General features: G+C 35.3%; 1 protein-coding gene across 1 annotated transcript in view; it reads left to right on the top strand.

Annotated features, from left to right (window-relative positions):
- Positions 1 to 17,272, top strand: part of CCDC172 (coiled-coil domain containing 172) — a 53,235-nt gene that overhangs the window by 32,419 nt on the left and 3,544 nt on the right. Inside the window, exons 6-7 of the mRNA XM_043926401.1 lie at positions 937 to 1,038; positions 1,757 to 1,859. Of these exons, the coding sequence (XP_043782336.1) occupies positions 937 to 1,038; positions 1,757 to 1,859 (205 nt within the window). The remainder of the gene's footprint in view (positions 1 to 936; positions 1,039 to 1,756; positions 1,860 to 17,272) is intronic.

The following is a 17,272-nucleotide window of genomic DNA, read 5'->3' on the forward strand; positions in this document are numbered from 1 at the left end:
TAGTAAGCAAAATGTCTAGTATCCAACCAAAAATCACTATATCTATGAAAAAGGAATTGTATCTCATGCCAAAAAGGAAATTAGGTCAACAGAAACATCTCCAGAAATCATAGAGATAATGAAATTCACAGAGAAAGACTTTTAAAATTGATATTATAAAAATATTCAAGACCATGAATATAATAGAGAGAAATAAAAGATATAATAAAAAATTCAAAAAACTACTTGGCAAGATCCAACATCCTTTCATGATAAACACAGTCAATAAACTAGACATAAAAGGGACCATTCTCAATCTGATGAAGAGTATCTATGAAAAACCCTGGTGAATGTTATTTATGATGGAAGAATGAGAATTTCTCATCTAAAATCAGGAAAAGATGAAATATTCATCCATTCCTAATACTTATATTCAGCATTTTACTAGAGATTTTAGCCTGGGCAGTCAGGCAAGAAAAAAATATAAGACATCTAGATTGGAAATGAAGTAGTAAAACTATCTCTATTTGAACATAGCATGATCTTGTGTATAGAAATCCTAAGGAATCCATAGGAAAACTATTTGAGCTAATAAACAAGTTCAGCAAGGTGGCAGGTTATTAGATCAATATACACAAGCCAAATGGACAATTTGTAAATTAACATTCAATTTGCAATCAAAAAAGAGTAAAACACATTTAACAACAGTTTAAGACTTGTATATAAAAACTACAAAAAACATTGTTGAAAGAAAGAAGACCTAAATAAAGGGAAAGTCATCCCAAGCTGATGGATTGGAAGATCTAATATTGTTAAGCAGTACTCCCAAAAGTATATTGACCATACATTGCTTACATTTTTACTACGCAAGAAAAAGTTAAATCATTCTTGACAGACATTAGGCAAAGCCAAAAACAGTTAAAATACGGGTTTTTTTTTTTGCATATTTATTTCTAGAAATGAAGTCAATGGAACATGATAATGACCTGTTAAATGAACTTCAAAAACAAAAGAGTGAATTAATACAAGAATTATTTACTTTGCAGAGGAAGCTTAAAGGTATTATATATATGAGTTACTTTGCTGATGAATAGTTATATACCCATCATTTGTTGTTCAGTTGCTAAGTTGTTGTGTCCAACTCTTTGTGACACCATGGACTGTAGCACACTAGGCCCTCCTATCCTTCACCATCTTCTGGAGTCCACTAAATTCATGTTCATTGAGCCAGTGATGATATCTGTCTATCTCATCCTCTGGTGCCCCCTTCTCCTTTTGCCTTCAGTCTTTCCCAGCATCAGGGTCTTTTCCAATGAGTCAGTTCATATCAGGTGGCCAAAGTATTGAAGTTTCATCTTCAGCATCAGTCATTCCAGTGAATATTCAGGGTTGATTTCTTTTGGGATTGACTGGTTTGATCTCCTTGAAGTCCAAGGGGCTCACAAGAGTCTTCTCTATTATAAGTTAATATTATTCTTTCAAAATGTATTTACTCATTGAGATATAGGTGATGTAAAAAGGGAATTTTATTGATGTGAAAAAGGAATAGGTAAAGCACTAAATTGATTAAGTGTTGAATCTGGTTATTTTTAATTTCATAAAATTTAAGATCTTTTTTTGTGTCTTTAATTGCTACATTTAAGTAGAAAAATAAAAAGCATTCGTATATGTATTTTACATGAAACACCAAAATTTAGAGCATTGTTTTTATGAATGAAGAAAGATAACCTTTATATTTAATTTTTTAAAGAGTATAAGAATTTTATTAATTGTTTAGGTTTTGAAGATAAAAAAAATGGAGCCATTTGTACTACTAAATATCTAGAGGCAGAAAAAATAAAAATCAGTGAAAAACCTCAAAATGATGCTGAATGCTTAAGGTAAGAATTGCCTATTATACTTTGATATAAAGTCTGGTAATTTTTCAAGTTGTTAAGTAGATTTCAGCATAAAGCCAAATGTATAATAATTTCAAGATCATTTAAGATGTTATTTCCTTCTATGTGTATTCTGAAATATGTTAATAAGCAAATGCTTTACTGGCTAAAAACACATAAGTTTTAAATTGTATCAGGTTGATAATATTGAAATCAGTCTTATCTTTTCCTATTCCTCAAGAACTCTTGAGTTATTCACATCCTGAAAGATAAAATGTAGGATCGTTTCCACAACTCTTTTTTCTATTACCCCTAAGTTTTTGGAGTGAAATGACTGAAGTTACCTTTTTTGGTCCTTCTAGATTTCATGGGAGGCAATCACAGTCTACTACTTTACTTGAAGTCTGTCCTTCTGGTTTTGTGCCTAAAGATTGAAAATGTATTTTCTCTATGAAATATTTAGGTGTTTTCTGTGTATTTGGATAATGAAAGAATGGCTGAGGTCTGAAATGACCAAAGGAGAACATCTCCCCCAGTTTATTAATTTCATTATTATTTATTAATAATTCAGTGTTAACATTTGCTGGCTTAATTTTAAAGAGCTTCCTTATACTTTCTACGTTTCATGTAAGAAACAGAAACCTCATTACTGAATCTATGAAGAGGCATATGAAGTCTTCTTTCACATAAATCATACAGGAAATATGTCCACTAGAGCTGAACAAATGCTTCATATTAGCAGTGTATTGCCTTAAGCCATAATTTTAGTAGATTGTGAGAAAATATTTGCAATTTAATTTTATGTTACGTTTTATAAGCATGAAATATCAATCTCTTGGGTGATATGTTTGATACAGAATGAGTTTCTGTAATGACAGTCTGCTCACTGATTTTTTTTACGCTTTTAAAAATGTTCATGCCCACTGGTATCATTATAGTTCATAGTGTAAAGGCTTCCAGTATGAACTCCAGTTTTGTGGGTTTATCCCTCAGTCATAAAAGTTTTCCTTGGGTTAAAATTAAACACTTAAAGTCTGTTAAGAGGGCCTTTTCCTTCAGAGATGGTGACACAGGAAATTTGTATAGAAAAAGACATCAGTTAATATGCCTAGTCCAAACTTTATATTTTAGCAGTTACTGAATGAAATGCCAGTGTTTATCAGTTTCCACTTTAAATTCTTTAAAATGTGTAGCTTAGTTTCCCTTCTGGTATGTTCCATAAAAATGATTTCAAGTGTGAAGAGCAGAGTCAAAGTACTAAGTATAGAGATTTTGAAAAAGAGCGCCATCAGTCTTATAAATAGTGAAATAACAAGGAGCTAATAATGGTAGCAAGAAATGATATGACATTTATTGAACATCACTAAGACCAAAATTAAGTTGATTTTACCCCTAAATTTTATAATAGAATCTTTTTCATTTCTGTGTTCAAATGTGTACTGAATCCTATAGTAATGACCTTCATCTTAAATTTTCCGGTTTAACTGCTGTTGGTATAGATTCTGTTTTGATAGCAGGGTTTCTCAGACTTGGCACTGTGGAGATTTGGGGCCAGGATATTGTGTGTGGGAGAGCTGTCCCATGCAGTGTAAGATGTTTATTAGCTTTCCTGGTCTCTACCAACGAGATACCAGCAGCACTACCCACCCCCCGTTGTTACAAACCACAGACATCTCCATTATTACCACGTGTCCCCCAGGCAGAGGCAGGTGGGCACAACAGTCCCCAGTTCAGAACCAGTCTTATTTTAAGGTTTTTATCATGGCACTTCTACTTTTATTAAACTTTAACCTGTAAGAAAGCAATTGCAAAAAATTAATACTTCTTTTCTATGAGCTTATTGTTTCTGCTTTTTATAATTAGAATAGTTTTGATACCTATTTTATTCTGTCTGTATTATTGAAATTCTTTTATAATGATTATAAAGGTAAAGTTTTTTAAAGTTAATCTGCCATGTTCAGGTTGTTTGTTGGACTCAACTTAATGCCATCCGTTAATGAAGAGAAGCAGTACTTTATATTCACAATATTTTAATGATCTCTTTAGTTAATCTTTCCCTGTTTATAAATTATAAGATATTTGTTTATTTAAAAGATTCTGTTGTGAAGAGAATGGGATCATTAATTAACACATGTTAAGGCAACTAATTTACAGAATATTGCTATGATTAACACCTAAACCAGAGGTTGGATTAATTTCTAAGAAGCATCCCTGAGAACTTTATAACTGATCAAGCTAGTGTTTTTCACATAGTCTGGGGAGGACAGAAGTGATAAACCTCAGGGTCTTGAGAGGCAATAAGCATAGAGATTAAGGTTACAAACCCTTTGAATCCCAGCTTTGCTATTTACTAGGTTGGTGACCCCAGACAAGCAATTTAACATGTCTGTGATTCATTCTCTACATCTATCAAATGAAGTTAATAATAGCAACCACCTCACAAGATTATAATAAAAATTAAATGACTTAATATATGTGTGTATATGTATATATACACACATATATGTATATATATATATATAAAGCCCTTAAAGCAGTGCTTCAGTTCAGTTCAGTTTCTCAGTCATGTCCGACTCTTTGCGACCCCATGAATCTCAGCATGCCAGGCCTCCCTGTCCATCACCAACTCCCGGAGTTTACTCAAACTCATGTCCATCGAGTCAGTGATGCCATCCAGCCATCTCATCCTCTGTCATCCCCTTCTCCTCCTGCCCCCAATCCCTCCCAACATCAGCATCTTTTCCAATGAGTCAACTCTTCTCATGAGGTGGCCAAAGTACTGGAGTTTCAGCTTCAGCATCAGTCCTTCCAATGAACACCCAGGACTGATCTCCTTTAGGATGGACTGGTTGGATCTCCTTGCAGTCCAAGGGACTCTCAAGAGTCTTCTCCAACACCACAGTTCAAAAGCATCAATTCTTCAGCGCTCAACTTTCTTCACGGTCCAACTGTCACATCTATACCTGACCACTGGAAAAACCATAGCCTTGACTAGACAGACCTTTGTTGGCAAAGTAATGTCTCTGCTTTTTAATATGCTATCTAGGTTGGTCATAACTTTCCTTCCAAGGAGTAAGCGTCTTTTAATTTCATGGCTGCAATCACCATCTGCAGTGATTTTGGAGCCCCAAAAAATAAAGTCTGACACTGTTTCCACTGTTTCCCCATCTATTTGCCATGAAGGGATGGGACCAGATGCCATGATCTTAGTTTTCTGAATATTGAGCTTTAAGCCAACTTTTTCACTTTCTTCTTTCACTTTCATCAAAGAGGCTTTTTAGTTCCTCTTCACATTCTGCCATAAGGGTGGTGTCATCTGCATATCTGAGGTTATTGATATTTCTCCCAGCAGTCTTGATTCCAGCTTTTGCTTCTTCCAGCCCAGCATTTTTCATGATGTACTCTGCATATAAGTTAAATAAGCGAGGTGACAATATACAGCCTTGACACACTCCTTTTCCTATTTGGAACCAGTCTGTTGTTCCATGTCCAGTTCTAACTGTTGCTTCCTGACCTGCATGTAGTACACAGTAAATACTCTAAATTATTATACATAATTATGCTTGTATAATTACTTATGATTTCATCTGTACTTCTTATTATCCATATGGATTTCATGCCTTTCAAGCTTCTTTCTCATTTTTTTTTTCTGTCCTTTTAATGCAGAGACTTCCTGAAAGTTAGTTATTGATTGGATTCTTATTTTGTCCTCTCCATAGCTTGTCTCATTTGGTCTAAAGTTTTGGTTATCATCTATAGATAATTTTCAAATCTCTGTCATTAATCCCTCCTGCCTAAGATCTCACTGAATTCTCGACAATTTAATTATTGTTGTTATTGTTCAGTTGCTAAGTCATGTCTGACTCTTTGCAAACCCATGGACTGTAGCATGCCAGGCTCCTCTGTCCTCCACTGTCTCCCAGAGTTTGCTCAAATTCATTTCCATTGAGTTGGTGATGCCATCCAACCATCTCATCCTGTGTTACCCTCTTCTCCTCCTGCCTTCCATCTTTCTCATCATCAGGGTCTTTTACATTGAGTCGACTCTTCACATCAAGTAGCCAAAGTATTGGAGCTTCTGCTTCAACAACAGTTCTTCCAATCAATATTCAGGGTTGATTTCCTGTAAGATTGACTGGCTTGGTCTCCTTGCAGTCCAAGAGACTCTCAAGAGACTTCTCCAATACCACAATTCAAAAGCAACAATTCTTTGGTGCTCAGCCTTCTTTATGGACCAACTTTCATATCCGTGCATGACTACTGGAAAAACCATAGCTTTGACTGTTATGGACCTTTGTCAGCAAAGTGTTATCTCTGCTTTTTAATACTGTGTCTAGGTTTGTCATAGCTTTCCTTCCAAAGAATAAAGTGTCTTTTAATTTCATGACTGCAGTTACTGTCCACAGTAATTTTGGAGTCCAAGAAAATAAAGTCTGTCACTGCTTTCACTTTTTTCCCTTCTATTTGCCACGACATGATGGGATTGGATTCCATGATCTTAGATTTTTGTGTTGAGTTTTAAGCCAGCTTTTTCACTCTTCTCTTTGACCTCTTTCAAAAATGTAATATAATCAACCAAAAGCAAAAGCGTAACCTGTATTACCTCCCTGCATTTCTGTCACTTACTGTATTCTGCTAGCTCATCAGAGTACTATTTGTGCATTTCCAAATATGCCCGAGGACTTCACACCTCTGTATATTTCTTTTTCTTTTCCATTAGCTAAAATCTGATTTAGTCCTCAAGGCATAGCTCACATGGCATTTTTCCTAGGTATTGCTCAAACCCAAAATGTAAAACCAAGAAGGACCCTGTGGGGCTCCTGGGCACAGAAGTCTTTTTATTCCTCTTTTCTTATAGGCAAGGCTCCAACCTCCATGGTCTTCCCTGAGTTCCAAAGGACAGGTTTGAACAGTTGCTGATCAAGAGAGGAGTAGCCAAGAAACCACTTGAGGCAAGATTAAAGGGACCAGAGAAGCTCCTCAAGATTAGGAGACTCTAAATGGAAGTAAAAGAGTGCAAGCCCTGCATATACCCTAATTTTGCCCACCCTTGAACTCCTGCTACAGAGCTCCTTGTCAAACCCTCCCAGATTGGGACACATAGTTTTCAAGAGCAGGAGTCTGCTGCATCCTCCTTTACTTGGCAAAACAATGAATCTATTCTTTTCTACTTTACCCAAAACTCTTGTCTTCATGATTGGATTTGGCACTGGTGCAGAGAGGCCGAGCTTTTGGCATGAAACGTAGCAAGTGTGTTTGATGTGTTCACAAATCATTTCCGTCCTATCCCAGCCCGTCACCAAGTTTTGTTGCTTTTGCCTCCAAAACATTTCTTGAATCCTCCCACTTCTCTCTCCACAGCTAACATCCTAGTTCTAGCCACTCGTCTCTCTTCCCTGGATCCCAGTAACAATCTCTTTTCTGCTTTTCCCTCAACCACTCTTGCTACCATTGCATTGTAAATTGAGCTGCTTAATTTCCCTTATTAAAATTATCTGTGGCTTCATAATGAACATAATACAACCTAAAGCTCATGACTTGTCACAATATGGTATATGACCACCTCCCAGATGTTATTCCCAACTATGGTTACCAACAAAGTTCCATCTAGTCAAAGCTCTGGTTTTTCCAGTAGTCATGTGTGGATGTGAGAGTTGGACTATAAAGAAAGCTGAGTGCTGAAGAATTGATGCTTTTGAACTGTGGTGTTGGAGAAGACTCTTGAGAGTCCCTTGGACTGCAAGGTGATCCAACCAGTCAATCCTAAAGGAAATCAGTCCTGAATGTTCACTGGAAGGACTGATGGTGAAGCTGAAACTCCAATACTTTGGCCACCTGATGCAAAGCGCTAACTCCTTGGAAAAGATTGAAGGCAGGAGGAGAAGAGGACGACAGAGGATGAGATGGTTGGATGGCATCACCAACACAATGAACATGAGTAGGCTCAGGGAGTTGGTAGTGGACAGGGAAGCCTGGCATGCTATAGTCCGTGGGGTCATAAAGAGTTGGACACGATTTAGTGACTGAACTGACTGACTGATGTTTCCCTTCTCACTCTGCTCCCTCAAGCAATCCGGACTTTCTTCCACCTAAGACCTTTATCTATGCCTTTCTTTCTCCTCAGGTTAACAGATTGTCCCTTGCTTTATGTCTCCTACCTGATGAAATATACCTTATCCTTTGAAAGTGAAAGTGAAGTCGCTCAGTCATGTCCGACTCTTTGCGACCCCATGGACTGTAGCCTACCAGGATCCTCAGTCCATGGGATTTTCCAGGCAAAAACACTGGAGTGGGTTGCCATTTCCTTCTCCAGGGGATCTCCCTGACCCAGGGATCGAACCCGTGTCTCCTGCATTGTAGGCAGACGCTTTACTGTCTGAGCTACCAGGGAAGCCCCCCCTCTCCCTTATCCTTTAGATCTCAACTGAACTATTTCCTCAGGGAAGGTTTCCTGTGATCTTTTTATAACCTGTTATTTTTCCTAATAACACACTGTATTTTTTCCTTTCTAACACAGAATCCGTTTTATAATTACATATTTATGTGCTTTATTTTAATCATGTTTGTCTCATCACTCATATGCTCAATAAGGGGAAAGATCTTAACCTACATTGTTTACCGTTGTATACTCATGGTCTAATACAAATACCTTTGTATAGAGCTTGGCCTAGAGTAGGTATTGAATAAATAAATGAAGGAATAAATGAGCATAATAAAATGTGAAAGCATTCCTCTACTGTTTCCTTCTCTGTGTTCATAGAGATTGTAATTCCGTTCTATGACTGATCGTATTCAATGATAGCTGTATCAGTCTCTCTCACTGAACTGGGAACTCCCTCTACTTCTTGTTTGTTTTTCTGTCGGTGTCTGCATCTACCATAGTCAAGGGCACATAGTGTTTAATAAATATTTGTTCCAGTGAGTACATCTACATTTTAAAAAAACTTTTACTACAAAGAGGATAGACGTTCTTCATGTATTTTCAATATTCTTCCCAAAGACATGGTATATAATAACCACTGGGAGAGCCACATGGAATTCTTCTTCCCGCTCCTGATTGTTTTCTTCTATGTAGAAAAAACTTTACTGGTTTAACTCTCCTAGCCACCCCCCCAGAACTTCTTCTTTCTTATTCTAAGGTGGAGAGGAGTGGTTCAGTCTGATTGTTGAGTTTGGAAGGATAAACGGAAGACCAGCTCCTTTCTTTGCCTTATCTCTTTGGAGTCTGGCCTGCTTCACGGTGTATGTTCTACTCTGCTCCTCTATCCCTTGAATTTTCCAGTAGTAGGACTTCATGGGAGAAAGCTTTTGGCATCTGCCTTTCATGGTGTGAGTTAGGTTAGTCTAATTCTGGGTTCAGTATTAGTAGTAAATCCTTTGCATGTAGATATAAGCCACATTCTCTAGTGTCTGCTCTGTTAGCAGCAAACATGCCATCTTGGCTTCCCTCTGCCTTCCTCATTTCTGAGATGCTCAGAATTCAGGTAGCAAAGAATAGACCCCTTCAAACTTCCAACACCTATTATTTGTTATTATTATTATTTTTTTTTATTTGTTATTATTAATCAACACCAGGATCACCAAAATATAATTCTTCATCATGAGTTTTTATTTACTCCAAATAGTAACATAGCAGACAACTTGAAACATTTTGGGCTTTTTCTTACCCACAACACTTAGAATGGTTTCACACTTTTTATAATCAATGTTTGTACTGGTTTAATACAACAGGAAGTTTGTTTCAGAAATGAAGCTGCAGAATCAACAGCATGGATTTTCTTTCTTAGCATTTGAAGATAGTGTGGTTTTGTGAAGAGCATATTTGCAATGGAAACTGCACAAAAGTTAATATATACCTGCTACTGAGAGACTAAATGCATTTATATGAAGTAATAAATCAATGCTGTTGCCTCTTCAATGAAAATGTCATCCAGTTAAGTTAGTCATAGAGGTCACATTGATGGTCCCTAGATTTATAGGAAGGTATAAGCACATGATGATATTAGAATACTTCTAACCTCTCTGAAAAATACACAGATAAATATGTATATTTACATATATATATATTTTTTATTTTACCAAATATGAATAGATAGTTTTAAGTTATGAGAGTAGACTCTGTTGATTAAATAAAAAAAGTTTAGACATTAAAAAAATGTAAAACATCAGTCTCCTCTCTCATGTCTTGTTAAAAGTTTGACACACATCCTGTCAGAGTTTATAGTCTGTGTGTCTGTGTGTGTGTGTGTGTGTGTGTGCACACACACGTGCATTTAACATTGGTCTGTAGTTTGCTTTATTACTTAGAAAACATAAATATTTCTCATTAATACATACTGATCAACTTGATTCTTTTTAATGCTGATGTATAAAGATGAAATATTTTGTAAGCTTCCTCCCATTGATGGATGGGAGGAAGTTCTTAAATATTCATAATTAGAAGCATTTTTATAAATGTATCCCTAAATACTTGTGGAAGTGTTTCTGTAACATCATTTAGCAGAGTAATAAGAATTGTTATCTAGTTTATTGAGGAAATAATGCACGTCTACGTTGCAGTACTCTTGATTATCAACAGTAATAAACTCTAAGTAGACAGGTGTAACAAAATCTCAGTTCTAAAGTTTCTAGAAAATACTAGTCAAAAATTAGATATCTGTAGCCAACCCCTATCATCTCTTTAGTTTTTAACATTTATAAAATATGAAAATCCTTATTTAATTCCAAGATCATTCTTAGCTATGTATTTTGTTGAATATTTCTGTTGACTCTGCATTTTTCTGGTAAAACTTCATCATTTATTCACTAACAGAAGTGCCTCTACAGCATTGATTATGTAGCCTTCAAGCTAATAGAAATCCCCTGTTTCGTGAAATCCTGGCACACACTGTAGTTATTAAAGCTTCGAGTAAATACAAGGGGAACTTTTATGGTAGAAGTCAGTTGATTATTTTAAATGTTATATTATGATATAAATGTGCCTGTTTGTAAATGTCCCAAACTTTGAAATAATTTTGCTTATTATATGAGCCATATATAACAATCATTTCCAAAGTTCATTTGTCCCTTTGATATCATAATGCACATTTTTTTTCACTTTCACATGTTTACCTTTAGAAACAACCCGTTTTGGTTGTGGGGATGGGGAAGGTGATAGAAAATATGTGATGAAAGGAGATGCCTAAGCCACCCAAATCAAGATTTGAAGTAATGGAGATGCTTGTAGCTCTCTCTCTTTTACTTCCTTCTCAGTAGATCTCATCAATTCAGACTTACCCACCTGTGAAGGTTCCTACCTGTCTGCTGATGGCCTGGACTGAAGGAATGCATAATTAGAAAACTGAAATTCTACTTTCACAGAATCAACTTTGAAACCCATGCTCATAAATGAACTGTGTATGAAAGAACATGACATATATATCTTTAAAATGGAGTATTTAGTGTTTAAATGACACTGAAATAATTTTCATATGAATTACTATAGAGAAATGATATTAAGAATGTCACACCATGAAAAACTAGTGAAAAGTAGTAAGGATTGCTTATTAAACCTCTATTGTGATTAAGGTAACCAAAAAGGATAAGATTCATAGACTTAACATGTTAGATCTAAAATTCCATATGTCAGAAATGGCATCAACATGGAATGATAATCTGGGAGAAATTTGTAGTACTTGTGATGAACAAAGGGTAACAGTTTATCAAAAATTAACAGATAAAAGTCAACAAGAAAACACTAAAAATCAGTAGTCTTTAATTTATGTATTTATCCAACCAAGCATGTATTAAACACTTGCTTTTCCAATACACTTTGCAAGTTATAGTGATACCAAAGTGAATAAGACAAGGTAATTCAGTTATACATCTTATCATTTAAGTACAGATTAAAACTACTGAATATCAATTTTTTATCAAATTTTGAAAGATATACTTAGATGACCATACTGAAAATTGGCAACAGTGTGGTACAGAGATAATTTACTCATTGCTGTGGCAGTATATATTGCTCGTATTTGGAATGCAATTTGATGTATATTGCTTGTATTTGGAATGCTATTTGATGTATACAAGTTATTGTAAACATCTTTAAAATGTTTATGCCATTTAAAGCAGTAATTTCACTTAGCTGTATCCCAAGGAAAATAATCCAAAGCACAGAGGAAGCTTTATGAACAAAGGTGTTCATAGAAATTTATTTATGGTAGAAAAAAATAGGAAGAACTTAAATGCTGTACTATAAATGAATGATTAAATTAACTGTGTTACAGCCACTTAAACTACTATATATTTATCTTAAATGTTATTAATTGGCAAATGTAATTAACTGGGGGAAATAAATATGACAGTATAAGGCAAAAGAAAAAAATAGAAGGCAAGATTACATAATCAATATCATATGGAAGAAAAAGACCTGAGATGAAGTGTACCTACATTTTAATCTCTTTGAATTTGTGTACTAGGACTTTGGGTGAAAATTGTCCTTCTTTCTAATTAAATAGTATTTGTTTACATTTCTATAACTAAAAAGAGTGTTCTTTTAGTTAAGGCTTCTCCATGGCACTTAGAGGTAACTGAAAAAAATGGAATGGTGCAAGAAATTATAAAAACTACATGGAACATACATTTTGCAATGTTGCAAATCACAATGTTGGCCCATCCTCATCAATATCTGATGATTCAGAGAAAGGAGACAGTAACCAGTGCAAACTGCCCTTAGCTACTGTGCAGTAGGTGAAGGAAGCTCTTCTTGACTCCTATAGACAATCAGTCTATGCACTGAAGCATGAGATCTGCTCACCATTATGTAGCTCCAGCCTAGCTGCAAATACATAAATATTCATACCGTCAGCATCCAGCCTCCTTTAAAGCTTTCCTTTAAGTGAGATCTAAATTCTACAACTTGGTTATATGCTGAATTGTGAAATGCTTCCTATAATTCATCCTAAATGCCATCCTTAATTTCAGTAGTCTCTCCTCCTTCTTGTTAACTAACTAAAATGGAAACCAATCACCACCCAATTCTGGTGGGCATGAGAGCTCTTACCAAACCATTTGAACTGAAAAGGTGAAAAAGGGCAAGTATTGACGGCATAGTGGGAAGAACGATCCCTACCACTGTATGTATTTGAAAATACATGAAAATACATGTATTTAACATGTATACACATGTTAAAATGAACATTGTATAGCAGCATCTGTGGTATATTGTTCCTCTCCATTTAGCTTTACACTTTTTAAGAATATTTATTGCAAGGGATTTTATGCTTGTGTAAACATCTAATGCTCCAAATCATTAACTTTTTCTCTGTCCAACTTGAGCATTCCTTCAGAATTTTTATTCACTGTTAAATTCCTACAAGTTCAGAACACAGTGAACTTCTTATATATTAGGTATTGTTTCTCAATCCATTCTGATAACTGTTATGTTTTTTCCCTAGCTAGGTGTTAGTTCTTAAGTACAATAATATAGTGAGGACCTGTGAACTAGGCTAGAACATCACCAGTATCTTGCTATGGGGTCCTCCATTAACCCACACTCCCTTCTTTGCCTCAGATGTAATTGCTGTCCTCGATTGTTTCATTTGTGTGTGTGTGTGTGGTATGACTTACTTAATTCATTCCTTGCTTATATATAATTTTCTTTGTTACTTTATGATTTACTAACTTTATGTCATGTATTCATATATGTAATCTACCTGTCATTTATATGCCTGCCAAAACAAAATATTGGTTATTTTTGCTTATTTTTGAGTTATGTAAAAAGGGTATCATTCTGTCCGGGACTTGCTTTTTATTCACTTGTTTCTAAAATTCATCCGTGTTGTTGAGTATAGATATGTGAATATGCTTTTTCTCTTTTTAATGCACATTTGAGTTTTCAGTTTTTGTTCTTGCAAACAGTGCTGTTTTGATCATCCTGGTGCACACAGCAAGAGCTTCTGTAGGGTATATGCCTGATGGAATTGCTGAGTATAAGGCATGTGAATGTTGAACTTTACAAGGTAGCAACAAACTTTCTATCAAAGTGATTAAACCAGTTTATACTTCCATTGGCACATTACCAAATTCCCCAGTGATCTATATTCTCTTAAATGCTATATTTTCAGACCTCTTATGCATTAAAAATCTCTCTCCCAACTTACGAAGTTTTTTGTTTGTTTTTGGTATTCTTCATACTCTTGTGCTTAGGTATATTTCTTACTTTTACAGTGACTGAAATTATCAGTCATTTCTTTCTGTGGTTAACATTTTTGTGTCTTGTTTAAGAACTCTTCCCTACCTTAGATCAGAAGGTTATTCTCCTGTATTTTCTTTAATAATTTTTAAGGTTTGTGTTTCACATTTAGGTCTTTAGTTTATTTGGAACTAATTTTTGCTTACATTCTACAGTAAGATATAGCTTTATTTTTCTCCACATGGTATCCAGTTGTCTGAGCAGTATTTATTGAGTGGTTTCTCCTTTCTCTAATGATCTGCAAAACCATGTCTTTTATTTAAAAATAATAATCAGAATAACATTTGTGAATCTATTTTAAGATTCTGTTTTCTATTCTGCTAAATTGGTCAACATTCATTTCTTTCACAACTGTCTTAATTATTGTTAAATGCACGCTATTAACTTTTAACTACTTAACTACTGTTACTTTATAATGAATCTTAATCTAAAGCAGAACACTTCCCTTTATCCTTCTTTGTCTTCATCAAGAATATCTTGACTGTACTTGACCCATTGCTTTTTTATATACATTTCCAAATCAGCTTATATCCATGAAAATCTCTTATGATTCCACTCATCCTACAGTCTCTTTTGAGAGATTTTACATCTTTATTAAGCTGAGATTTCTCATCTGTAAACTTAGAATATACAGATTTTTTTGTCTTAATCTTTTAATAAAAATCTTGTGAGTTTTATTTTTAGATACCTTGTAATTTTAAATGTAAATTGTTTAATGACATCAGTATTCTCTTTATTGCTGGTGCATGGAAATATAACATATTTTTGTATGTTGACTTTTTGGCCACTATCTTTGTTAAACTCTATTTTTTAAAGTTTTATTATAGAAGATTTAGAGCATATACAAAAGTAAAAATGTAAAATATAGTGAGTCCCAGGTAATTATCACTTAACTTTCAGTTCAGTTTAGTTTCGCAGTTGTGTCCGAATTTTTGTGACCCCATCGACTGCAGCACGCCAGGCCTCCCTGTCCATCACCAACTCCCAGAGTCTACTCAAACTCATGTCCATTGAGTTGGTGATGCCATCCAACCATCTCATCCTCTGTTGTTGTCCCCTACTCCTCCTGCCTGCAGTCTTTCCCAGCATCAGGGTCTTTTCCAATGAGTCAGTTCTTTGCATCAGGTGGCCAAAGTGTTGGACTTTCAGCTTCAGCATCAGTCCTTCTAATGAATGTTCAGGACTGATCTCCTTTAGGATGGACTGGTTGGATCTCCTTGCAGTCCAAGGGACTCTCAAGAGTCTTCTCCAACACCACGGTTCAAAAGCATCAATTTTTCAGTGCTCAGTTTTCTTCACAGTCCAACTCTCACATCCATACATGACCACTGGAAAAACCATAGCCTTGACTAGGCGGACCTTTGTTGGCAAAGTAATGTCTCTGCTTTTTAATATGCTATCTGGGTTATTCATAGCTTTTCTTCCAAGGAGCAAGATTTTTAAATTTCATGGCTGCAATCACCATCTGCAGTGATTTTGGAGCTCCCAAAGGTAAAGTCCTTCACTGTTTCCCCATCTGGTTGCCATGAAGTGATGGGACTGGATGCCATGATCTTAGTTTTCTGAATGTTGAGCTTTAAGCCAACTTTTTCACTCTCCTCTTTCACTTTCATCAAGAGGCTCTTTAGTTCTTCTTCACTTTCTCCCATGAGGGTGGTGTCATCTGCATATCTGAGGTTATTGATATTTCTCCCAGCAATCTTGATTCCAGCGTGTGCTTCATTCAGCCCAGTATTTCTCATGATGTACTCATGTAAGTTAAATAAGCAGGGTGACAATATACAGTCTTGACGTACTCCTTTCCCGATTTGGAACCAGTCTGTTGTTCCATGTCCAGTTCTAACTGTTGCTTCTTGACCTGCATACATATTTCCCAGGAGGCAGGTCAGGTGGTCTTAACAGGTGGTCACTTTAGGAATTATCAATTTATGGCCAGTATTATTTAATCTATGTCTCTTCTCATTTTTCTCTTGTATTACTTGAAACAAATCATATGTATTATTATCTTATTATGTCCCTGTAAAAAAGTACTTTAAAAGTATAACTAAAATCTATTATTACACATAAGGTAATTGACAACAAATAACGATTCATCAAATATTGTCAGTGTTCAAATTTCCAATTATTTGTAAATGTCATTATTTTGTTTGTGTAAATTAAGTTCCAAATAAGGTCCACACATGACAAGCAGCTGATATTTTAAATCTCTTTTAATCTAAAAGCTTCCTCTACTTAAAAAAATTTTTTTTGACTTATAATTGATTAGTATGTTGTGCATCTTCTCGTTTCCCTGTTAGCCATTCATATGTCTTCTTTGGAAAAAATGTCTGTTCAAATCCTCTGCCCATTTTTTAATCAAATTGTTTAAGAGTATAAGCCACTGTAGAATGTTCCTCAATTTAGACTCATTTGTTCCTTAGACATTAGATTCAGGTTAAATAATTTGGGACAAGGATAATATATAAGTAAGACTGTGTCCTCAGAACATTGCATCAGAAGGCATATAATGCCACTTTTGTTTCATTTTCAGTTAGGTTTGATTGCTTAGGTAAGATTGTGTCTTCCAGGTTACTCCAATGAGAAAATAGTCTTTTCCATGAGTATTTACTAAATGATATAGGGGATGACTCAGACCTTGTGGATAGCCTTTTTCCCAGTAACTTTTCATGCAGTCATTTTAGTGTCCACTAATGTTGCTTCCCCGAGTCAATTATTACGTAGGTGGTTGGAAAGTGGCAACTTTCTAATAATGGAATTTTTCTTCATTTGTTAGCTAATAAAATTCTGGGGAAAAAAGACAGAGGTTCCTCTTCCTGTTACCCCATTCTTTTAATTTCTCCTTTTTAAGATTTTCTGTGGACTGGACTCATGAATTTCTTTTTATGTCGTGTGTTATAAATACATTATTATCATTATCTTTGATGCTCGAATTGTCCCAGATTTGGATATAGGCAGTCCCTTGAACTAAATTTCTGTGTCTTTGGACATGTTTCCATCAGTTTTTGGTCGATTTCCTTTCTTCTTGTGCAACAAAATATTCTAGGCTCACCTTGAATATTACCTGCCTCAGCCCTGGGACAAGTTATTTCAAGGAGTCCTGGTATCTTTTGTTGGTACTGGTTTTAGAAACTAAGATTAGCATGCTAGATGTGCTCATTACTACTGGGTGTTGTTGCTTCTG

This window comes from Cervus elaphus, chromosome 15, assembly GCF_910594005.1.
Source record: "Cervus elaphus chromosome 15, mCerEla1.1, whole genome shotgun sequence".
Classification (NCBI taxonomy): domain Eukaryota; kingdom Metazoa; phylum Chordata; class Mammalia; order Artiodactyla; family Cervidae; genus Cervus; species Cervus elaphus.